This window comes from Bos indicus x Bos taurus, chromosome 24 (genome assembly GCF_003369695.1).
Source record: "Bos indicus x Bos taurus breed Angus x Brahman F1 hybrid chromosome 24, Bos_hybrid_MaternalHap_v2.0, whole genome shotgun sequence".
Lineage (NCBI taxonomy): Eukaryota > Metazoa > Chordata > Mammalia > Artiodactyla > Bovidae > Bos > Bos indicus x Bos taurus.
In genome coordinates, this window is record NC_040099.1 from 50,062,388 (window position 1) to 50,086,752 (window position 24,365).

At 47.0% G+C, this 24,365-nt stretch overlaps 1 protein-coding gene across 3 annotated transcripts; it reads right to left on the bottom strand.

The window, feature by feature from the left end:
• Positions 1-16,858: 16,858 nt before the first annotated feature.
• CXXC1 (CXXC finger protein 1) lies at positions 16,859-22,456 on the bottom strand. Of its 3 annotated transcripts, none has more exons than XM_027525914.1 (15): positions 22,215-22,456; positions 21,308-21,426; positions 21,105-21,205; positions 20,618-20,847; positions 20,343-20,519; positions 19,929-19,955; positions 19,607-19,852; positions 19,094-19,201; positions 18,786-18,970; positions 18,323-18,530; positions 18,130-18,240; positions 17,952-18,001; positions 17,741-17,837; positions 17,419-17,571; positions 16,859-17,279 (listed from the first exon to the last, which is right to left on the bottom strand). In XM_027525914.1, the coding sequence occupies exons 1-15, from the start codon at positions 22,215-22,217 to the stop codon at positions 17,133-17,135; spliced, it is 1,962 nt and encodes a 653-aa protein (XP_027381715.1). In that variant the 5' UTR covers positions 22,218-22,456; the 3' UTR covers positions 16,859-17,132. The 3 variants fall into 3 exon arrangements, with proteins under 3 accessions (XP_027381715.1, XP_027381714.1, XP_027381716.1); XM_027525913.1 differs by having other exon boundaries at positions 20,343-20,528; XM_027525915.1 differs by lacking the exon at positions 19,929-19,955 and having other exon boundaries at positions 20,343-20,528.
• Positions 22,457-24,365: the final 1,909 nt, after the last annotated feature.

Genomic DNA, 24,365 nt, shown 5'->3' on the forward strand with positions numbered 1-24,365 from the left:
GAAGTGCTGCTAACATGGTATTAATGTTACAAGAGAGCTCTCATCAATAGGAAGTGCTGCTAACATGGTATTAAACCATGGGTCACTTCTCTTGCAGGCTTTCCAAGAGCCATCTGTATGGTATTGGACATAAAGGAGTTTCTGACACAAATTACTTGTCTTTTTCTCTTCAAGACATTTGTTAATCAAGTAAGAGATGGAGCAAAAAGGTCCTAGGCTAAGTTGTGCTCAGTTTCTAAGGGCCAAGGATAGTATCAGACAGGGGATGGATATATTATTAGGCTGGGGAATTTGAACCTGAAAGGTTAGGTCAGGAGGAGGTGGATCCAAGTAAGTGATAACATTAGGAATATCTGAAAATTCTGTGACATGAATTACAAGGGGCCTTTATCAGTCTTGTATTGACTGAGGAATTTGATGGCAAATCCAACAGTTGGTTAAATGACCCACAGTAGCTATTCTCTGTGACAACTTTACTGATGAACTCTCTTTCCATTCTAAACACTGGGGCAAAAGTATAGCTAGAGGTAAAACAGTAACTCTCGATGTTGACAGAGAGACAGACGGTTGGTAAACAGTACAACTGAACTAGTAGGATGAGCCTAACAGGGCTGGTCTGGATTCCAGGGTTAGCTGTCTACTGCTGTTACTGACTTCTCATGCCAGCTTGGTGGTGTCGTCTGAGTCGAAGCCAGGTGTGAGAAACAGAGTTCACAGTCCATGTAGGAGCAGAAGCCCTTTCTAAAAATGGAGAGATAGAAACCCAGGGCTCACTCCTTTGAGCTTTACAACACAGGGATTAGTTAATAATACCTGATAGGGCCCTTTCCAACACAGCTGCAAAGAATCTTATATTTGATACCTTTTCCAATAGACAAAAGTCTCCAGGTTGAACCCATGATCCATAAGGTCTTCATCTCCCAGAAGCTAGCTGTGAAAGGAATTAGTTCCCAGCTTTTCATTTTCTTTAAGTGCCTTAAGAAATCAGACAACAATGCAGCATATCATCACTCTTATATCACACTGGTTTGTACACGCCTTCATCTGGTGCATAGATCATCCAGTGGTTATTTCAAAAGGAGACAACTGATGCTTGCCAACTGATGCTTGCCAAAAGGAGTGGACCTAAGGTTGAGAAGTACCAACAGAAGAGCTTTTGGCCATGAAGATGAAAAGCCCCTGAGAGTTTTGCCAGTTGAGTTTTGATAGTCAGTTAGTGCTTTCTATCAATCCTGAATACTGGGGGTGATAAGCACAGTGAAAATGCTCTTATTGACCAGAAATCACAAATTGATTTAATTATGTATCTGACAAAGTAAATTTCTTTGTCCGTATGCAACTCAGAAGGAATTCTCCAAAAAAGATTTATTCTTTTTAATAGTGATTTACCTACTATTAATGTTGCTGTCTTTCAAAGAATGGCTTCTACCCAGTGGGAAATATTACCAAGATACATTTGCATCATTGAGATGGAGGCATTTGGACAAAATCCAACTGCCATACCTCAAAGGTTTCCTTAAGAAGGGCTAAGTGATATCGAAATGTGTTAAACAGTTTTCTGGATTGTATTTCAGGTAAACAGTGCATCGACATATGCTCTGTGAGCCAGTGTAGGGAAGGGAGTTCAAAAATGCTGTTTTCCCCACAAAATCATTTTTTCAAGAACCCTATGGGTCAGGGAGTGCACTGCTGGAGTAAAGGCAATTGAACCCCTACAGACACTATAAGTCTCTTATTTGGTCCAAAACATATCTGTGAAGTAGGGTTAAGAAATCCTCCTTTCTTCTCCTGCATTTGCTTCTCACCTTCTGAGGCTACTTCTCAAGCCTGTAAAAGAAGTTTCTTGACAGTTTTATCCGGGTTAGGTTTGAGTAGCGGACATCCTCAGAACTGGGTAGAAACAGAACTTAAGCAGGTTGTTGGGCTGCTGCCTCAGTGGATTGATTCCCTTCGGGCTCTCGTGAAGCGGATTTGGAATGTCCAGGTATTTTAATAATGGCCGTTTTTTTAGGCATTTGTACAAGTCTAATAATTCTGAGTCTAGTTTCCCATGCTTTATGGGTTTTCCTGACAACATAAAACCCCTCTCTTATTACAGAGCGTTCCAAATCATGTCACTTTGAAAGCATTGCAGCTATCATCGTACATGTTTGCTGTTTGGTCCTTAGTTCGTTGACAATCTCTGATCAGAGCAATGAGTTCAGCTTGCTATGCTGACTTTGCTTCTGATAGATAAGAGCTCCCAGCTGCATCTACAATTCATGTTATTAACACAGACCCAGCTCAGTATTGTCCCTGCTCTTCCTTTAAGTAAGATCCATCTGTAAACCAAACTAAATCAGCATAACTAATAGGGCTTTCCTGAAAATCATTCCTAGAAACAAGAAAATAATCAGTAAAATGTAATCATGATTGTTGTCGTCTTGGCGTTATGGGGGTAAAGTTGTGGGGTTAAGATTATTGCACTGCAGCCAAAGTAATAGGAGGTGAAGAAAGCAGCAATATCTTGTAAGAGGCCAACTTACTCACAGAACACCATTGACTATAATGAGAATTCAAGAGACTCAAGTGCAGAACATAGATAGTCAAAGCAGAGATCCCATCACTATGTATTCAGTCCCTTGCGTTGGCGAGCTGTCCCTGAAATATTAATAGTTCTCAGGATGTGAGTCCTCTCTCTATGAATCTAATGGACAACTATAGCATCCTCCCAGCAGATGTTGATCACCATGACTCTCTACTAACATCCCTAAGACACTACCTTTCTCTTCATGTCAAGAGAGAAAAAACTGTAAATTGTAATCAGAATGGCCTAATGCCACAGCTTGGTCAACGTGGACTTCAAACTTCTATGGCTTTTTTCTCCTTCTGTTGTTCCTTCAGTTGGGTCATGTCCACTGGACTTAAGCAGTGCGTATAAAAGTTGGGCAATTACAGTAAAAATTAAGTACCCAATTCCTACAACATCAGTCAGACCCAGAAATCCCCTCAATTGTTTTTCTGGGTTGGGGTGGGGAGAGTGGTGAGAAAATTAAAATTATTTTAATTTTTTTGGTTTCAATCAATAGTCCTTCCTGAGATATTAAGTGGCCCATATGTTTTACAGTAGGTAAGCAAAGTTGGAGTTTATCTTGAGACAACTTGTGTCCCTGAGAAGGGGTTTCCCAGGTGGTTCAGTGGTAAAGAATCTGCCTACCAATGCAGGAGATGCAGGAACCACAGGTTCAATCCCTGGGTTGGGAAGATCCCCTGAAGGAGGAAATGACAACCAACTCAAGTATTCTTGCCTGGAGAATCCCATGGACAGCAGAGCCTAGAGGGCTACAGTCCATAGGGTCACAAAGAGCTGGACATGAATGAAGCAAATGAGCATGTGTGTCCTTTAGAAGCTAACTTGTGTAACCGATGGATAGTATCTTTTTGAGAATCCAGTTTAGTTTTAGAGCATAATATCAAATTGTCTATGTATTGAATTAAAGTATAACCACCAGGAAAGTCTACATCAGTTAAGTCAGCTTTAATCATTTGAGAAAAGTAAGTGGGGTTCTAACTGGTAGCCTTGTGCATAGCTGTCCACATGATTTTCCCACATGAAGGCAAAAAGTCATGTGATTGTCCTTCTCTACTGGGATGCTAAAGAACGCACTGCTTTTAGTAGGAATGACTGAGAGTAAAGTGCATGGATTTGGGACCAAAGGATGTCAAGGAATTGCAGTATTATTTATTTTCGCTCACAGATCTTGAACAAATCTCCAGCCTTTTCCATTCAGCTAGCTTGCTTGCAGGGTAGGCGTGTTTCAAGTACTAGTACAGGGAATTACTTTTCAAAAGAAATTCCTGAATAACAGGCGATGGCATAAAATCTATGTTTTGAAGCAGGACAAGAAAATTTAAGTGTGACATAGTCTCTGTCCATTTTATGCCTTTCCTAACGGTCAAGGTGAATCTGTGTTTTACATTAACCAGACCTCCTCAAAGGCAGGAACGTCTGCTCAACCATAAAGATCATTTCTTTTCCTTCTTCTGACATAGCAGTGTACCTCCAGAGAAGATTCATTTTTCCTTTCCTAATCCTGTTAAGGGTCGTGGTGACTGCTTGTCCTGTATGTAAAGATCTGCTTTATGTAACTTTGGTGAACCTTATATAAAACATCATTGTGTCATTTTAATGTATGATCCTTTGTCTTAAACATGTATATAACGGTGCCTTCGACTTCTAACGGGTGGAACAATCCTCTGCGTTTTCCGAAAGACTGTCTCCTGGGTTATAATCCTCAGGTTGGCTCAAATAAAATTCTTTGTTTCTACTTAAGATCAATATTGATTACTTTTTTGTTGACATTTGCTGGGTATAGTCGGTAGGATATCAGAGACTCCCACCAGAGGACACCTGGAATCTACTCTAAACCAGCGCTCAAACCAGCACTGGCTCTTTGAGCCCCTCTGGCTTTTTGGTATTTCTCAGATGGTTTGGTGAATTCTCCTGATATTCGGACCTCATTGATTTGCATGATGATCCTGAATTTTATCCCATCTGTTAAAATTTTAGGACTTGTAGTCTTAACAGGGTACCAGTACATTTCCAGGTAAAAGGGACCAAGGGGAAATTTCCTAGGCAATGGCCTAGATGGAAGTTCCTAGAAAGGGAAAGCCAAGAAGGAAATTTAGAGTGAACTGGGTTGACTGGTCTTTTTTAATTTGGCTCAAGTTTGAAAGATTTTGTATAAATGGTTTGAACAAACTGACAGCAAAATGAAAGACCGAACCTCTTTAGCTCCGAAGAAAAAGGACATTTCTCTGGTGACTGAGAACCTAGCAGAAGTGTCTGAGGTGCTGTGCTCAGATGCTTAGTTGTGTCCAACTCATTGAGACCCCATGGACTGTAGCCCGTCATGCTCCTCTGTCCATGGGATTCTCCCAGCAAGAATACTAAGTGGGGCGCCATGCCCTTCTCCAGGGGATCTTCCTGACCCAGGGATCGAACCCACTTCTCTTACATCTCCTGCATTGGCAGGTGGATTCTTTACTACGAGTGCCACCAGGGTACAAGAGATTGTGACTACACAATAAAAACTAAACAAAAGAAAAGGGGGGGGGGGCGGAAATTGTGCTTTTAAAGCTGACCAACTCCCAGATGGGCAGCCACCCACTGGAACTTGGCGGCTTCATGTGCAATATATATGGAGCCAATACTTGTAAGAACTTGGTAAAATGGGAAGATCTAATGAAAAATAATTTAACTCTTAAATGGCCAAAATGGGAAACTTACCAAAATTAGTTTACTTGTGTGCCTAGTTGGAAAATGTTGGCTATAAAATTACATAGACAAGATGGGAAGCATCCTTCAGTTGGTACTTTGAAGCTTTGAAGCATGGTAATGAAAAAAATGGCATCTTTACGGGAAACTAACTGAAAACTATTAGAAATTGTTGTTAAGTTAGAGAAAAGCTCAGGAGTTACCCTATCCCTTCCTTTTCCCCCTTCCCCTCCTTTCTGAACTTTATGTGTCCATGGGTGTATGCTCAGTCATGTTCAACTCTTTGGGACCCCATGGACTGTAGCCCACCAGGCTCCTCTGTGCATGGGATTTTACAGGCAAGAATCTGCAGTGGGATGCCATTTCCTCCTCCAAGGGATCCCTCTCCTTTCTGAATGTCCATATCTTGATTTGTCTGCTCTACCTCTTCTGTAAACTCCAAAGGAGAAATGAACTGGACCCCAGGGATTAAATGTTCAGATCAGATCAGTCGCTCAGTCGTGTCCGATTCTTTGCAACCCCATGAATCGCAGCACAACAGGCCTCCCTATCCATCACCAACTCCCGGAGTTCACTCAGACTCATGTCCATCGAGTCAGTGATGCCATCCAGCCATCTCATCCTCTGGCGTCCCCTTCTCCTCCTGCCCCCAATCCCTCCCAGCATCAGAGTCTTTTCCAATGAGTCAACTTTTCACATGAGGTGGCCAAAGTATTGGAGTTTCAGCTTTAGCATCATTCCTTCCAAAGAAATCCCAGGGCTGGTCTCCTTCAGAATGGACTGGTTGAATCTCCTCGCAGTCCAAGGGACTCTCAAGTCTTCTCCAACTCCACAGTTCAAAAGCATCAATTCTTCAGCGCTCAGCCTTCTTCACAGTCTAACTCTCACATCCATACATGACCACTGGAAAAACCATAGCCTTGACTAGATGAACCTTTGTTGGCAAAGTAATACCTCTTTGGGATTAGATGAAAAAAATAGCAAAGCTAATTTAAAAATGTCAATTGGGCCACAGTACATGCTGGTGTATTAGTGGCCCTATTAAAACATTGTTTTCTAACCCTGGCCCAAAGCAAAGTACTCGCATTTGTTTTTATTGCAAAAAGTCTGATCTCTTCAAATGAGAATGCCATAAGTTTAAACAGAACTTGAACCAAAGCAAAACTAAAAAGGACTAGGGGTGCTTTGATGATTGTGAGAAGGAATCTCCCCCTGCTCCTCACCAATAGTGAAAGTCGCTTAGTCGTGTCTGACTCTACAACCTCATGGACTATACAGTCCATGGAATTCTCCAGGCCAGAATACTGGAGTGGGTAGTCTTTCCCTTTTCCAGGGGATCTTCCCAACCCAAAGATTGAACCCAGGTCTCCTGCATTGCAGGTGGATTCTTTACCAGCTAGCCAAGGCTCCTCACCAATACCTTGGGGGAAATGGAAACAGCAGTTGGGAGGAGATTTAAAGGCCCTTATAGATACTGGGGCTACAGTCCCTGTTCCTTACCCTGCCCTATTCATTGCCCTCGCCCTCGGAATAGACAGTCAAGTCAAATATTAATAGTAGGGGTTTCTGATGTACCTATGCAAATTTTAAAATCAGAATCGATAAGCATTCAATTAGGAATTATCACAGTGAAATTTTTGTTTCTCCTAGTAAAATGTGCCCCAATTCATTTGATAGGAAGAGAACTTTTAGAAGCCAACAATATTCATACTGCCTTTTCACAAAAAGGGGAAAGGCTTCTAGATTTAGAAAATTTAATGTTGAACAAAATCTAGTTACTGAGAGATAGATGGTTATAAAATAGTGACTCAAACAAACCAAGAAAAATTAATGACCTGTTAATTGTCAGCACCTAAAGAATTATGGTCACCTTCTTCCTTAGATATTGAAATATTTAAAATGGCCACTCCTATCAAGGGGCCTGTTGACAACTCCAAGCCTTTACTTGATATTTGACAATATCACTTAAATCAGAGGCATTAAATGGGACAACCTATTATTCAGGGATTTCTTAAGGAGGGACTTACAGTTCCCCATATGAGAGCTTGTAACATACTGATCTTACCAGTGAAACAAAGTCTCACCCACGGAGCTGACACGATGCCTGGGACTTTTTCCCAACTGGAACTCCAGATGTGCTGTTACACGAGGCTTCCCAGCTCTGTTTAAGTCTGGCTGTTGGTCAAAACCCAGTTTGATGATATATCCTCTGCTCTTTCTATTTCTCTTTTCTTTTAATGTTAGTATATTGAAAGTAAGCTAGATAATTCTCTGATAAATATTTGTATTATTTTTTGGCATATAACTGCTTCCCCGATGGCTCAGCAGTAAAGAATCAGCCTGCAATACAGGAGACACGGGAGACGCAGTTTCAATCCCTGGATTGGGAAGATCCCCTGAAGAAGAAAATGGCAACCCACTCTGGTATTCTTGCCTGGAAAACCCAATGAACATAGGATCCTGGAGGGCTTCAGTCCAAAGGGTCAAAAAGAGTCAGACATAACTAAGCACGCAGGCAGGTACCAGTGAAAAAGGAAAATGGGAAAGGTTGGAGGTTAGTTCAAGATCTGAAAGCTATAAATAATACTGTAATTCCTGCACATCTTCTGGTCCAAATCCACATACATTCTTCTTAGCCATTCCAACTGATAGCAGCTATTCTTCATAATTGATTTATGCTGTACCTTCTCCACTAGTATGGAGAGTAATTCAGTTCAGTCACTCAGCCATGTCAGACTCTTATGACCCCATGGACTGCAGCACACCAGGCCTCCCTGTCCATCACCAACTCCCGAAGTTTACCCAAACTCATGTCCATTGAGTCGGTGATGCCATCCAACTATTTCATCCTCTGTCCCCTTCTTCTCCCACCTTCGATCTTTCCCAGCATCAGGGTCTTTTCAAATGAGTCAGCTGTTTGCATCAGATGGCCAAAGTATTGGAGTTTCAGCTTCAACATCAGTCCTTTCAATGAACATTCAGGACTGATTTCCTTTAGGATGGACTGGTTGGATCTCCTTACAGTCCAAGGGACTCTCAAGAGTCTTCTCCAACACCACAGTTCAAAAGCATCAATTCTTCGGCACTCAGCTTTCTTTATAGTCCAACTCTCACATCCATACATGACTACTGGAAAAACCATAGCCTTGACTAGACGGACCTTTGTTGGCAAAATAATGTCTCTGCTTTTTAACCTCTGAGCCACCAGGAAAGCCCTGTCTCTGCTTTTTAATATACTGTCTAGGTTGATCATAACTTTCCTTCCAAGGAGTAAGCGTCTTTTAATTTCATGGCTGTAGTCACCATCTGCAGTGACTTTGGAGCCCAAAAAAATAGTCTGCCACTGTTTCCACTGTTTCCCCATCTATTTGCCATGAAGTGATGGGACCAGATGCCATGATCTTAGTTTTCTGAATGTTGAGCTTTAAGCCAACTTTTTCAACTCTCCTCTTTCACTTTCAAGAGGCTCTTTAGTTCTTTGCTTTCTGCCATAAGGGTGGTGTCATCTGCATATCTGAGGTTATTGATATTTCTCCCGGCAATCTTGATTCCAGCTTGTGCTTCATCCAGCCCAGCATTTCTCATGATGTACTCTGCATATAAGTGAAATAAGCAGGGTGACAATATACAGCCTTGACGTACTCCTTTCCTGATTTGGAACCAGTCTGTTGTTCCATGTCCAGTTCTAACTGTTGCTTTCTGACCTGCATACAGATTTCTCAAGAGGCAGGTCAGGTGGTCTGGTATTCCCATTTCTTGAAGAATTTTCCACAGTTTATTGTGATCCATACAGTCAAAGGCTTTGGCATAGTCAATAAAGCAGAAATAGATGTTTTTCTGGGACTTTCTTGCTTTTTCGATGATCCAGCAGATGTTGGCAATTTGATCTCTGGTTCCTCTGCCTTTTCTAAATTCAGCTTCAACATCTGGAAGTTCATGGTTCACATATTGCTGAAGCCTGCCTTGGAGAATTTTGAGCAGTGGAGAAGAATAGTCAATATATTTTTGCCTTCACATGGGGCAATCATCAATGTACCTAAACAGTCATGCCACAGGGCTATAGTGAGAGCCCCACTTTCTTTACTCAAATGCTTAAAGCTGATGTAGGCTTCCCTGGTGGCTCCACTTGAATTTAATGTGTAGATGATTTGTTTTAATGTTCTAAAACTGAATTGTATCCTCAAAACAACCAATACAATATTGTAAAGTAATTAACCTCCAATTAAAATAAATTTATATTAAAAAAAAGACACCATATCTGTTACCACAACTAGCTTCTAAGGGACAAAAGTTGTCTAAAAATAAACTCTAATGTGTCCACCTATTGAAACCTTTGGGCCATTTAATATCTAAGGAAAGACTATTAATCAACTCCAAAATAACTAACAGGATTTTAGCTTACTTAATTCCCCAGAGAAATAATTGAGAGGCTTTCTGATTCTGACTGAATATTGTAGCAATTAGGTACCTAATTTTCCACTTGCTTCGCAACCTTCATATGCATCACTTAAGCCCAACCAGCCTGATCTGATTGAATGGGTGCTGAAAGGAAAAGAGACCATGAATACTTTAAAATCCATCTTAACTCAGACACAGGCTTCGGGTTGCACTCATTATAACTTGCCTTGATCTCTTTGTACTTGAAGAAAAGGAACTGTTTTAGGTGTATTACTCACAAACGTGGTGATCAGCATTGACCCATAGGATACTAGAGTCAGCAATCAGATTTGGTAGGAAAAGGACTTCTACTTTGCATGAAGGTTATTTCAGCAAAGGCTTTGTTATATAAGATTATTGAAGAAATAATGAGGTCTCCTTTGTTTATGTCCCACACTCAACGGAGTCTTCTCTAAGCTCTCAGGACAGTCAGCATTGTTCTGTAAGCTAACTAGCTTCTTATTAACTATTGTTGCTTTCTGTACCTAATATTACCTTTGTTCAATGTAACAATCTTTTTTTTTTTTTAAGTGTCCCTGGATGGGCATGAACTACAATGTAATAGTCTTAATCCTGCAACCTTGCTTTCAGCACCACAGGAAGAAAACAACCATGACTGCATTTTCTTTCTTTCTTTCTTTTAAATGTTTTATTTATTTATTTGGCTGCATCAGGTCTTGGTTGCAGCACACAGAATCTTTGTTGTGATATGCGGCTCTTTCCTTGCCGTGCATGGACTCTCTCCAGTTGCAACGCATGGGCTCCAGAACATGTGGGCTTCAATAGTTGTGGTGCAGGGGTTTAATTGCTCCAGGGCATGTGGGATCTTAGTTCCGCAACCAGGGATGGAACCCGTGTCCCCCGCGTTGCATGTTGGATTCTTAACCACTAGACCACCAGGGAAATTCCGACTGCGTTTTATCAACAGACTAAATTCTTGTTCCAGGTATGACTTACAAGAAATTCCTATTGATAATGTTGATTTAATTTGGTTTACAGAAGGACTCTACTTAAGGGATGAACAGGGACATTAGTGAACTGGATATGCAATGACATACACAGTGAACATAATTGAAAGCTCTTATTTACCAGCAACAAAGTCGGCACAGCAATAGGAATTAATTGCCTTAACCCAAGCTTGTCAACTAGCTAAAACCCAGATAGTAAATATATATATATTGGCTGTTGTTATGCCTTTGGAGTGGCACACAACATTGGATGCGATGGAAATGAAGGGGATCAGCCCTGGGATTTCTTTGGAGGGAATGATGCTAAAGCTGAAACTCCAGTACTTTGGCCACCTCATGTGAAGAGTTGACTCATTGGCAAAGACTCTGATGCTGGGAGGGATTGGGGGCAGGAGGAGAAGGGGACGCCAGAGGATGAGATGGCTGGATGGCATCACTGACTTGATGGATGTGAGTCTGAGTGAACTCTGGGAGTTGGTGATGGACAGGGAGGCCTGGTGTGCTGCGATTCATGGGGTCGCACAGAGTTGGACACGACTGAGCGACTGAACTGGACTGAACCTCTTCCAGACAGCCTATAAAAACAGGTTGCAGTTATTAAATGCTACACAGCTACTAAAACAGTTGGCAATTATTAAAACACCGGGACATCCCAAATCTGACACTAAGGAAGCTAACGGAAATCAGCCTGCTGACGCTGCAAACGGACAACTTTAAAAATTCCTCCTCTTCAGCTTTGAGAATGTCCACTGCCCTCTGTGAACCCTGCTAACCCAGGGAGAGTTTCTTCCACAGGCTTAAGAAATCACCACTAAAGAAGATAAACAGATGTGGCAACAAAACAGGGGGAATTTTTTACCCCATCACACAGATATGATTTGGACCTGATTTTAAAAAAACCCTGATAGTGCTTGTAAGAGTACAATGGCCATTACTGCAGCGTGCATTTTCTTTAATTCGTTGGGCAACTGAGAGGCAGTTTCATGGGGAAAACAACCATTTTGGAAATTTTCGGCCGTGAAGACTTGTAAAGTATGTACTCGCTGTACTCTATGCCCTAAATATAATCCCAGAAAACCACTACATGGGGCAGAAGGTCACGTTCCTCTTCCTAAGGGACCCTTTGAAGTATGGCCATTTATATCTCAAGGATATAAATATATCTTGGTGATGATCTGTATGTTTTCACACTGGGTTGAAACTTTCCCTGCAGGAGAGCAAGGGCTATAGCAGCAGGTAAATCACTGTTGGAAAGAATAATTCCTGTTTGGGGAATCACTTTCAAGTTATATAGTGATCCAGTTATATAGGGACTCACTTTACTGGACAAATAATTGAATTAATTTGTGACATTTAGCTAACAGTGCAGCATTTTCAAAGCCCTTATCACTCCCGATCTTAAGGATGGAAAGAAAGAACCAACAGCACTATCAAAATGCAACTGACAAAACTCTCAGGGGCTTTTAACCTTTCACGGCCAAACGCTCTCCTGTTGGTGCTTCTGTCTTAGGTCCACTCCTTTTGTTGCTGTTGTTTAGATGGTGAGCCGCGATCGACTCTTCTGTAGCCCACCAGACTCCTCTGTCCATGGGATTTCCCAGGGAGAACCACTGGACTGGATTGCCATTTTGCTAAGCATCAACTGTCTCTTTTTGAACTAACTGCTGGACGGCCTATGCACCAGACGAAGGCGTGTACAAATCAATACTGCGTAAGGGTGATGATATGCTGCACTGTTGTCAGGGACTTCTTTTTTTTTGATGATTATGGTGGCTTTTTATTGTATCGGATTCATACATCTTTCGTTCCTACATTGTTATTTTAGTGTAATAATTCCACTATTCCATCAGTGAAAGCTAGAATTCTGTTCAGTCACCTCAATTATCTTCTATCAGGAATTTTTCTCTATTTTGTATTTCAGTATGATGTATGGTAAAATTATTGCAAATTCTCACAATGATGCTTCTTACTTCTCTAAAGTGCATGTCCTGTGTCGGTCACAAATAACATCTACCTAACAGATGTCATCTTCTCTGAAATGATTAAAGATTGCTTATCGATTTTATTTCTGGATGAGCTCCTGGATCATTAGATATATTGCCCAGTGATTTTTTTAAAAAACTGTTGGTACTTGACTTAACTTTTCAGTTTTACTTTCTGTAACATTATCTTTAAAAAAAAAAAAAAACAATAATTTAATTGGAAGCTAATTACTTTACAATATTGTGGTGGTTTTGCCATACATTGACATGAATCAGCCATGGGTATACATGTGTCTCCCATCCTGAAGCCCCCTCCCACCTCCCTCCCCATCCCATCCCTCTGAGTTGTTCCAGTGCACCAGCTTTGAGTGCCCTGTTTCATGCATCAAACTTGGACTGGTCATCTGTTTCACATATGATATTATACATATTTTAATGCTATTCTCTCAAATCATCCCACCTTCACCTTCTCCCACAGAATCCAAAAGTCTATTCTTTATATCTGTGTCTCTTTTGCTGTCTCGCATACAGGGTTGTTGTTACCATCTTTCTAAATTCCATATATATGTGTTAATATGCTATATTGGTGTTTTTCTTTCTGACTTACTTCAGTCTGTATAATAGGCTCCAGTTTCATCCACTTCATTAGAACTGATTCAAATGTGTTCTTTTTAATAGCTGAGTAATATTCTATTGTGTATATGTACCACAACTTTCTTATCCATTCATCTGCTAATGGACATCTAGGTTGCTTCCATGTCCTAGCTATTGTAAACAGTGCTGCAATGAACAATGGGGTACACATGTCTCTTTCAATTCTGGTTTCCTTGGTGTGTATGCCCAGTAGTGGGATTTCTGGGTCATATGGCAGTTCTATTTCCAGTTTTTTAAGGAATGTCAGGGACTTCTTAAGGCACTTAAGGAAAATGAAAAGTGAAAGAAAGTGAAGTCGCCCAGTCGTGTCCGACTCTTTGCGACCCCACGGACTGTAGCCTACCAGGCTTCTCTGTCCATGGGATTTTCCAGGCAAGAGTACGGGAGTGGGTTGTCATTTCCTTCTCCAGGGGATCTTCCCAACTCAGGGATCAAACCCAGGTCTCCCCCATTGCAGGCAGATGTTTTACCCTCTGAACCACCAGGGAAGCCCCAAATGAAAAGCTGGTAGCTAATTCCTTTCACAATGAGCTCCTAGAAGATGAAGACCTTTTGGATCATGGGTTGTACACTGGAGATTTTGTCTATTGGAAAAGGTATCAAACACAAGATTCATTGCTGCTGCTTTGGAAAGGGCCCTATCAGGTGTTATTAAATAACATCTGTGTTGTAAAGCTGAAAGGAGTAAACCCTGGGTTCCTATCTCTCATTTTTTTTAAAAGGGCTTCTGCTCCTACATGGACTGTGATTCTTATTTCTGACACCTTGTCTTTGTCTAAGACAAGCTGGATTGAGACGTCACTAACAGCAGCAGACAGCTAACCCAAGAGTCCAGACCAGCCCTGTTGGGCTCATCCTACTAGTTTAATTGAACTGTTTACCAGCTGTCTGTCTCTCTGTCAACACTGTTATTGTTTTACCTCTAGCTATCCTTTTGCCCCAGTGTTTAGGATGGAAAGAAAATTCTTTAGTCAAGTTGTCACAGAGTATAGATATTGGGGGTCATTTAACCGATTGTCGGATTTGTCATCAAACTCCTCAGTCAATACAAGACTGACACAGGCCCCTCATAATTCCTGTCACTGAACTTTCAGATATTCCTAATGTTATCACTGACTTGGATCCATCTCCCTCTGGCTTAACCTTTCAGGTTCAAATTCCCCAGCCTATCAATGTGTCCATCCTCTATCTGATACTATCCTTGGCCCTTAGAGATTGAACATGACTTAGCCTAGGACCCTTTTACTCCATCCCTTACTTAACAAATGTCTTGAAGAGAAAAAGCAAGTAACTTGTGACAGCAATTCCCTATGTCCAGTACCATACAGCTGGCTCTTGGAAAGCCTGCAAGAAAAGTGACCCATGGTTTAAAGCCATGTTAGCAGAATTTCCAATTGATGAGTCCATCAGTGAGAGCTCTCTTGGGAGGATGACTTTAGCTCCCTCAGGTTTTGTCTTCACATGTGGCATTGGAATTGATAGGCCTGTCCATGAATGGCACATAAATATCTTAAGAGCTGGCAGTTATAAGGTCTGTGCTTATTGGGATGTTATGTCTATATAAAAGTGACAGCTGGACTGCATTTCTCTCTCCCTTAAGGAATCAAGAGACCCATGTTATCAGTATACCAAGATACCTGGTAGCAAAGTCTTTTGAGACTCTTGCTCCCTAGGGCAGGAGTATAAATAAAGAGAGATATAGTTGTAAATCTATCAGCCACCATTGGCCAAACAGCCAAAGAGTCTGCAAACAGTGTAACATCCTTCAATTCCTTAACTCAGTTGTACTGGATAATACAATTCCCTTCCATTTTCTTTTCATTTTTGATGTCTTTGTTTATTTGGCCATGCTGCTTTCAAGACCTTAGTTCCCAGAGCAGGGATCAAACCCATGCCCCTGTATTGGAAGCTCAGAGTCCTAACCACTGGACCACCAGGGAATTCCCCACCTTTCATTTCCTCCTGGCTAAACAAGGAAGTGTGCTATTGCTCACCCTGCCTGCTGCACTTATATCAATACCTCGGCACAAGTATAGATGATCCTAGATAACGCTCCCAAAAGACAAAATGGTTATAAGACTTTAAAAAAAGAAAGAAAGAAAAAAAAAGAGATCCTTTTAATGATCTGTTTAGTTGGCTCCCTTCAGGGCTAGGTATTTTTTTTCACTCAGTTTTACAGATGATTATTGTTTTCGTTTTATGTATTATTATCTTTTTAGTAGCTTTCAAGCTACTCATGGCATGTATCACTACATGCTTTAATTCAACTTCTAAAAGTACACGTACAATGTTTGTGCAACAAATCAATATGACTGATAACACGTGTAGCCTATAAAATGTTTCCCTGTGTCAGCCACTCCTATTAAAATGACTGCTGCTAACTCCAAGCTTCTTTGCCTAATAGTCAGCCATATCCACTTTAATGAGAGGCACAGAAGAAGACTTACATTGATGAAAAATTAATCAATAGTCAATCTAAAGGAGAAATAGATGATTTTCTTTGAGCCAACCTGAGAATTACAACCCTAGAAATAGTCTTTCAGAAAGATCTAAGGCACAGAAGTCGAAGGCACAGTCATATATATATTTGATCATGTATCATGTATCAAAATGACACACTGACATTTTACATAAAGTTCACCAAAGATACATAGTCCAGATCTACACATAGGAAGCAGCCGCAGGTTACAAAATTACGAAAGAAGAAAGTTATAATCTAAGGATTACATTGCTGGCATCAAAAGAAGGGGAAAACACATTGATCTTTATGGTTGAGCAGACATTGCTGACTTTGGGGAGGTCTGGTTAATGTATAAAGCAGGCACACACTGCTCACTAGGGAAGGCCCGATACAGGCAGGCAGCATGTTATGCTTAAATTTTCTTATCTTCCCTTAAAACTTAAGATCTCCTCCACAGCAATTGTGTGTCTCTCTCTCCCTGCCACCACCACCCCCCACCCCACCTCCCAACATAAACAGTCACTGGAGCACCCAGAAAAATCATGCCCCCTGATGGCCACAGCTCTTTCTCCCACCAGGGGAGAGAGCAGTACTGCTCTGCAGATAAAAGGCCAGGTCCGTGCAACCCACGAGGGTGCATCCATCCTGGAAAGGCAGTGCCTGGGGCTGACTGGCCCTGACATTGGGGGTGGGGGAGGGCGCTCCTGGTGTATGTGCACCGCAAGAGAGGGGTTTGCAGGGAAGAGGAAGGCCTTGTGTCCATCATTTAATACAAGTTTGGTCTGGAGAATATGCCTAAGAGTAAGAAGATTCCTGTTCACATAGGAATGATAAATCAGCCATTCATGGAACGAGTACTGATCAAACACCTAGTGTCACAATAACAGGATGGCAGTGGAGGTCACTGGACTCTCATCAGCAAGCCAGATCCCCACGCCCAAGATGGGGCCTGCAGAGCACCGAATGGGCGCCAGCTGAATACGTGCAGCCACGTGCAGTCTACACCTGTACTGCAGCCGCTCTGGAACACAGGTGCGCCCCTCTACTCTAGGACCGTGGGAACGTATCTGCGACTGAAAAGTTCAGAGACCACCAACAGTTATCTTTTTTGTTTCATCAAAATTTTATTAAGAAAACCAGAGTTCGGGGAGGCACGGGAGAGCAGACTCCACAGTCCCACCCAGGCACAGAGAACGGAGAGACGTGAAATTCCGAGGCCCTCTGGTAAGGGCAGACAGGCAGTCAGACGGTGGACGGATGGGCACAGGGACTCGGGGACTGTCGGAGAAACATGAATGGCAGACCAGACAGACAGGGGTCCAGGGCCAGGCCCGCCCGCAGCGCAGGGAGATAGACGTGTGGGCCGCCAGGGCTCAGCGCTCGGCGTTTGACCGCAGGTCGGTGGTGAGCGGGTCATGCTGGATGGTTTGGTGCAGCATCAGGGCCAGTAAGCCCGCCCGGTTGGTCATGGCTGTGCGAACGTTGCGCTCCTGCTCAAACAGCTCGTCCAGCTTGTACCACTGCGTGGGCAGCAGAAGCCTTAAGAAGCGGCTCTGGAGCCCCGCTCCACCCTACCCCGGCTGCATCCACATTGGCATCCGCACATCCGCGGTCAGGGCCTAGCACGTGGTCAGGGCCTAGCGCGCAGTCAGGACCTACCACGCGCACGCGCTCCAGGTCCACCTCGGCGCGCCGCAGCTTCTCCCAGCAGTAGTGCCGGTTGCACTGGCGCTTGGGCAGGCGGCAGAAGTCACCGGTGAGCTCAAAAACATCCCTTACAAGGGGGCACCCGCATACCTCGTCAGCTGGCACCTGCAGGGAGGCCGGGGTGGGTGGGGGAAGTTGCAAGTTCGGAGGAGAGTGGGAAGGAACCGAGAGGGGAGGCGGGGGCAGAGAGAAGAGAGGAATGCAAGAAAGGGGTGCCTGGGAAAAGAGGGGCAAACATGGGCGGAGGAAGGGAGCGGGGATGGGAAAGCCTTACTTTGGGGTCCCGTGAGTGCTCGGGGCATAGCACCTGGAGCCGCTTACAGTACGTCTTGCTCTGAGGGTTGTAGACGTCACAGAAGAGCCGTGTGGCCCTGGGGGTGTGGAGCGGAGGACGTGGAAGAGGACGGCAACGCCCCCGCCCGCACCTGCGGCAGCCACTGACCCCAGCGTAACCCCGCGCTCACCCCGCACGCGCCCACACTCACCCCTCGATGCGGGTGGGGTACATGGACCCAAAGGACGTCTGGCTCTCGTACTGGAGGGGCGAGCACAAACGAGGGAACTGTGGGCGTGCGCTGCGGGCCCTGGCCAGACGGCCCACCTGCCCCCCACGGACCCCGCGATGTCCCCACACCGTCCACCCCCTCGGGCCGACACCCTGACCTTGGCGTAGCAGCGCTCCATGTGGCGCAAGGCAACGCGTGGGTTGATGGGGTGCCCGCAGGAGACGCAGAAGATCTGCAGGTCCGTGTCGTCACTGTCGCCCTCGTTGCTCTGCGCGGGCGGAGGGGACCGTGAGGCTGGACAGGGCCAGGCGCGCGGCCCCTCGCCGGGCTGCCGGGGCCGCGGCCCTCACCTCCTCGTCCTCGCGCACCGCCTGCTGCTTGGCTCGCAGGATGATGGCCTCGAGCTCGTGGAAGCGGCGCTCCATCTCCTGGAGGCGGGTGCGCGCGCTCTGCTGCTCCCGGCGGATGCGCTCGAGCAGCTTCTTGCCGTGCTCCTCAGCAATGCACGGGCTCTGCTGCCACTGCTGGATGCGCTGCGGGAGGATCTCGTAGATGCGGCTGCAAGGACGTGGGGATTGGGTGCGCAGGGGAGGAAGCCAGCAAGGAGGCGGGTAAGTGGGGTGCTCCGATGAAGGATGGAAGGGGACTCAAGGGTGAAAGGGTGCATAACCAGGTGAATGAACGGGCAGACGGAGGATGGGTGCGTGAGCAGGTGGACAGATAGGTGGGTGCTTGGTTGACTGAACGGTGGCCACGTGACTGACTGGGGTCATGCCCTACCGTGTCCTCCCCGACTCCCCCAAAATGACTCACTTGGCCGCCAGCTTCATGCCGCAGTCGTCGGAGCAATACTTGGAGCCGGGCTGGGCGGCGCGCACGCAACCAGGCCCCAGGCACTGCGGCAGCGACGCGGGGTCCTTGGCGTCAGCCCGCTCCGGGTGTTTCCATTTGTCCTTGTGCTTCTGCTTCTGTCGATGGCGCTTGTATCTTTCGTCCTTCTGTGGGACGACACGCGTGGGGTCAGGGCAGGGCTGAAGTCGTCCCGGGACCCCTGACACCCCTGGCGCCCCAGCCCGTCAGGCCCTGACCTTTCCCTCCCCCCACCCACTCCACCCTGTCACCTTCTTCTCAGACTTCTTCTCCCGCCGCTTCACGTGCTTCACTTTCACCGCCCTCTTCCGCAGCGCTGGGTCCAGGAACTGGGACTCCTCCGTGTCGCTCATCCAGGGCTGCCAGTGAGGCAAACACTGATTGTCCTGCGCTCCCGGTGACCTCCCCACGACCTACTCAGTCCCCACATCAACCTTCCATACCCTCTGCCTCCTCTCTCCTCATTACGGATACTCTCTGCTTCTGTAACCTCTACTTGATGCGAAGAACTGACTCGTTTGAAAAGACCCTGATGCTGGGAAAGATTGAAGGCAGGAGGAGAAGGGGACGACAGAGGATGAGATGGTTGGATGGCATGACCGACTCGATGGACATGAGTTTGAGTAAACTCAGGGAGCTGGCCATGGACAGGGAGGCCTGGCATTTTGCAGTCCATGGGGTCGCAAAGAGTCAGATGTGACTGAGCGACTGAACTGAACTCAACTGGGCTGACCCTTCCACCATGGGACACTCTGCCCGCTCACCAGGCTGTGGTCATCGAAGGCCCCTGCACAGAAGTCCTGGTACAGTTCAGAGTCCAGTGGGAGGTCCTCATCCGAGAGTGGCTCGGGTGTTGCTGTAGCCTCCGGTGGCTCCTTGACTGCCGCAGATGCCACTGCCCCCTCATCCTCTCGGAGGCGCCCTAGCTTCTGCGATGGCTGTGGCTGTGGCTGGGTGGGCAGGGGCCGGCGAGGCCTTGGCAGGGACTCTGAGGGCGTCACCGGCGAGAGCTGCGGGGCAGAATCTCAGGACTGGCCCTGACCGCCCGGCCCGCATGCCCCGCCCGCCCTGGGGGGCTGGACTCACCGAGGAAGGGAAGTACTTGTACGATTCCTGTGCCGGCAGGAGGAAGGCCCAGGTCAGCCCCAGGTGGAGGGAGGGGGGCCCTGCCCTCGCCCTGCCAAGTGCCTGACCCCACCCACCAGCCCTGCCTCACCTCCCCAGACACAACAGTCTGCCCACAGCTCATCACCAGGACACGTTCAGCCCTGCCCCAGCCAGGCCCAACCACCTAGAAATGCCTGGCCCTACCCTGTCCACCTGGAGCTGGGGGCTCCCCTGCTAGCCCGGCACATCTGGTCACACCCCGCTCATCTGGACAGGCCAGGCCGTTCGCCACCTGTCTGAATACGGTTAGACCCCACCCCGCCTAGCCTCCGGCGGCTCTTCCTGGACACGCTGGCCCCCCGCCTGACCCCGCCCAACTCTGCCCATGCTCACCCGGGCCCGAAGCTGGCACTGACGGAGCCGGCACTTCTGCCGGATCTTGTTTGGGCCCCCAAACTTCTTCATGTCTCGGCAGAAGTCACAGTGACCACAGTCCTCCGTGCGCCGGCAGGCCTCGCACTCGCCACACATGCGGGCTGATCGTTTGATCTGCTGCTGCTGCTGCTGCTGCTGGTGATGCTGACGGAGGGGCCCAGAACAGAACTCAGGGACCAAGCAGGGCCTCCCAGGGGAGCCCCTCACCAATCCCAGCCATCGCCACCACTCACCTGGCTGGGCGTGGCCACCAGGGGCTGTGGAGAGGATTTGTGGGGCGAAGCAGATCCCCGAGCAAGCATGGCCCCAACCCCTGTCCCTGCCCTGCGCTGCAGGTCCGGATCCGGGGCAGGCCTCTTGCGCCCTCCACCCTCATCCCGGGGCTCACTGCCGTCTCGCTCGGAGCTGTCTCGCTCCCGCGACTTCTTATGCCGATAGCGGATTTCCAGCTTGGGGTCCTTCTCTGTGGGGCAGAGGGCAAGGCCAGTGGGGGTTGGTATGGGGGGACCTGGAGGGGCCCCGGAACTCTTTCTTCCTCTTCTGGCCCACCCACCGGCTCTGTCTCCCTACACCAGGGCAGAGCTGCCCCTTCTATCACAGCTCACAGGGCACCGACCCGCAGTCACTCTGCCCACAGCCGCCCATCCACTGCTCCCCATGACCCACCCTCCCATGAAGGCTCCTCTTCCTCCCTCGAAGCCCCAGCTGCCTGCCCCTCACCTCGGCACTCACGACAGTACCACTCCCGGATGGCCTTGGCCATCTTCTCAGTGATCCGGATGCAGTCCCCGTGAAACCATTCATTGCAGTTGTCACACCCGCTGTGGAGGATGGGGCGAGTGATGGGAGACGTGAGGGGCGGGACTCACTGGCCTCACCCTACCTGGCCAGGTGTCAGTCCCGCCCGCCTCTCCCGGGCTCACATCATGAAGCAGTTGATGTCTGGTTTGCGGCAGATGCAGTAGATGGGCGCATTCTCCCCATTCTCGGACTTGCTGTCCTCCCCGGCGTCTGGAGGCTCTGGATCTGAAGCGTCGCCCTCCTGTGGGACCCACCCCATCATGGCACCTCATCCGACTAGTACACCCCCATCACGGCTCACCACACATCTCAAGTCTCCCAGTGCAGACTTCCCACCATGGCTCCTCATTAAATCTCTCCATCGTAGTCCCCGTAGACCACTCCCCATCGCTCACCCGTGACACCTCCTTTATCGGCTTAACCCCACTGACACCCCATCATTAGGCACCCACTCATATAATGGCTCGCTGCAAACATCCTGCCACTCCCCATATTTTGCCCCTGTCATGGCTCTTCACGGGCCCCCGATCACAGGCTCTCATAGGTACCACTTTATTCATTCGGCAGACTTCCCACCACGGTGCCCTCCTTCAGGTTCCGGAGTGATCAACCTCACCGGCGGCCCCGCCCCCCTGGATCCCTGATACGGACTCATCACGGCTCCCTCCAGACTGTCCCAATACAACTCTTCGAAAACCTCCCCATACTCTGCACAAAGAATCCCCCATCGGGACCCTCAAGGCACTACCATCAGGGATCCCCGCTAAACTTCCATTACAGACCCCCATGATGGCTCATCAGAGAACTCCCCGATGGTTCCCCCACGAGTAAAAATTCGGACCATCAGACCCCGTCATTCTACCCAGGGACCCGGGTTAAGGCTCACAACAGACCCTCCCCCTCCCCCATTCTGCCCACAGTCCCTGGTTACGGATCAACACAGACCCCCACGAGCCTGCCAATGGACTCCACCATTTCCTACCTCACTGACCTCTAACCGCCGACTCCCTCCTGGGACCGTGCACTTACCATCTCTCGGCTCCCGACGCACCCGTTCGCGAACCCCGCCAGTGACCCGCGAACCTGCACAGACCACTCGGCAGCGTCCGCGGCCGTTGCAAACGCGCCCACAAGCACTTCCGCTTTTTCTGGTGCCTCCCAGGCACCGTACTTCTACTGCGCAGGCCCAGTGCGTCTGTTCCGCGACACACAAGCTGGTGTGGCCCGGCTAGAGTTCTGACCGTCTCCGAGGTGCCTCCATCTTGACCACTGAGACCGTACGGCGGCCGAGCTCGTGTGCTCTCAAGTGTTCTCGGGAAACATGGCGGCGCCTATAGTTCAGCTTTACCAAAGGCGCCGCCATCTTGTTGGCCGGCCTAGTCCGTACAGTCACTACCTGTACGGACGCTAGGCAATATGGTCGCGCCTACTGCACGACTTCCGTGCTGACGCCGCCATCTTGGAATCGTACGCTCGGTGGCAGCGTCCTAATCGGCCACCGAGAGGGAGCCGCCATGTTGCCGGTGGGTTCTGGCGCCAGTAGCTGGTACTGCCTAGATGTCTATAGGGAAGGGGGCCCTCTTTTAGGAACACTACCTGGATTGAGTAGCTCTTTCCACTATTCAGTCGTTTTTCCTTTCCGCGTCTACTAATGGACGTCCGTATACTGTGTGCCTTATGCTGGGAAGGAAAGCATTCCCTTCGTTATGCCTCCAACATTACCTCTGACAGGTAATTTTTGCCTATTAGGGGCAGGGGAAGCCCAGTCAGGCTTATATCTGATTTGGCCTAAACTTTATGTAAAACTGGAACAGCCTGATTTATGATCTGTCAAGTACACGTTGTACATTTGTTCTAACCACTGCGATTAAAGAATGCTCACTTTCTGATAGGGAGAAATGCCTCCCTTTTGTGGTTAAGCAAACCTGCTTTCTCTAGTAATTATTAACTTACAGGAGTTTCCCATATTTTTCTACTTAGAATCCCCTAGTGGGGATTAACTACTTAATCACCTATTTTGTTTCTTCATTCTGTCCCTTATTATTCCTGTGACACCAATGCCAGTATTCCTTGGAGGATAAGGTTCCTATCCCACATGCCAAGGTCATGCTCACTCACTGTGTCTGCTAATTTGTAACTACACATCACTGTTGAAACCTTGAAGGACGTACCTTTGCCGTGTTTGATGTATTAATACGTTCTTTGTTCTGATGCTATATCAGTTCAGTTCAGTTCAGTGGCTCAGTGTGTCCGACTCTTTGCGACCCCATGAATTGCAGCACACCAGGCCTCCCTGTCCATCACCAACTCCCGGAGTTCACCCAAACTCATGTCCATCGAGTTAGTGATGCCATCCAGCCATCTCATCCTCTCTCATCCCCTTCTCCTCCTGCCCCCAATCCCTCCCAGCATCAGAGTCTTTTCCAATGAGTCAACTCTTCTCATGAGGTGGCCAAAGTACTGGAGTTTCAGCTTTAGCATCAGTCCCAAAAGAACACCCAGGACTGATCTCCTTTAGAATGGACTGGTTGGATCTCCTTGCAGTCCAAGGAACTGTCAAGAGTCTTCTCCAACACCACAGTTCAAAAGCATCAATTCTTTAGCGCTCAGCTTTCTTCACAGTCCAACTCTCACATCCATACATGACCACTGGAAAAACCATAGCCTTGACTAGACAGACCTTTGTTGGCAAAGTAATGTCTCTGCTTTTGAATATGCTATCTAGGTTGGTCATAACTTTCCTTCCAAGGGGTAAGGGTCTTTTAATTTCATGGCTGCAGTCACCATCTGCAGTGATTTTGGAGCCCAGAAAAATAAAGTCTGACCCTGTTTCCACTGTTTCCCCATCTATTTCCCATGAAGTAATGAGACCAGATGGCATGATCTTTGTTTTCTGAATGTGGAGCTTTAAGCCAACTTTTTCACTCTCCTCTTTCACTTTCATCAAGAGGCTTTTTAGTTCCTCTTCACTTTCTGTCATAAGGGTGGTGTCATCTGCATATCTGAGGTTACTGATATTTCTCCCAGCAATCTTGATTCCAACTTGCGCTTCTTCCATCCCAGCGTTTCTCATGATGTACTCTGCATGTAAGTTAAATAAGCAGGGTGACAATACACAGACTTGACGTACTCCTTTTCGTATTTGGAACCACTCTGTTGTTCCATGTCCAGTTCTAACTG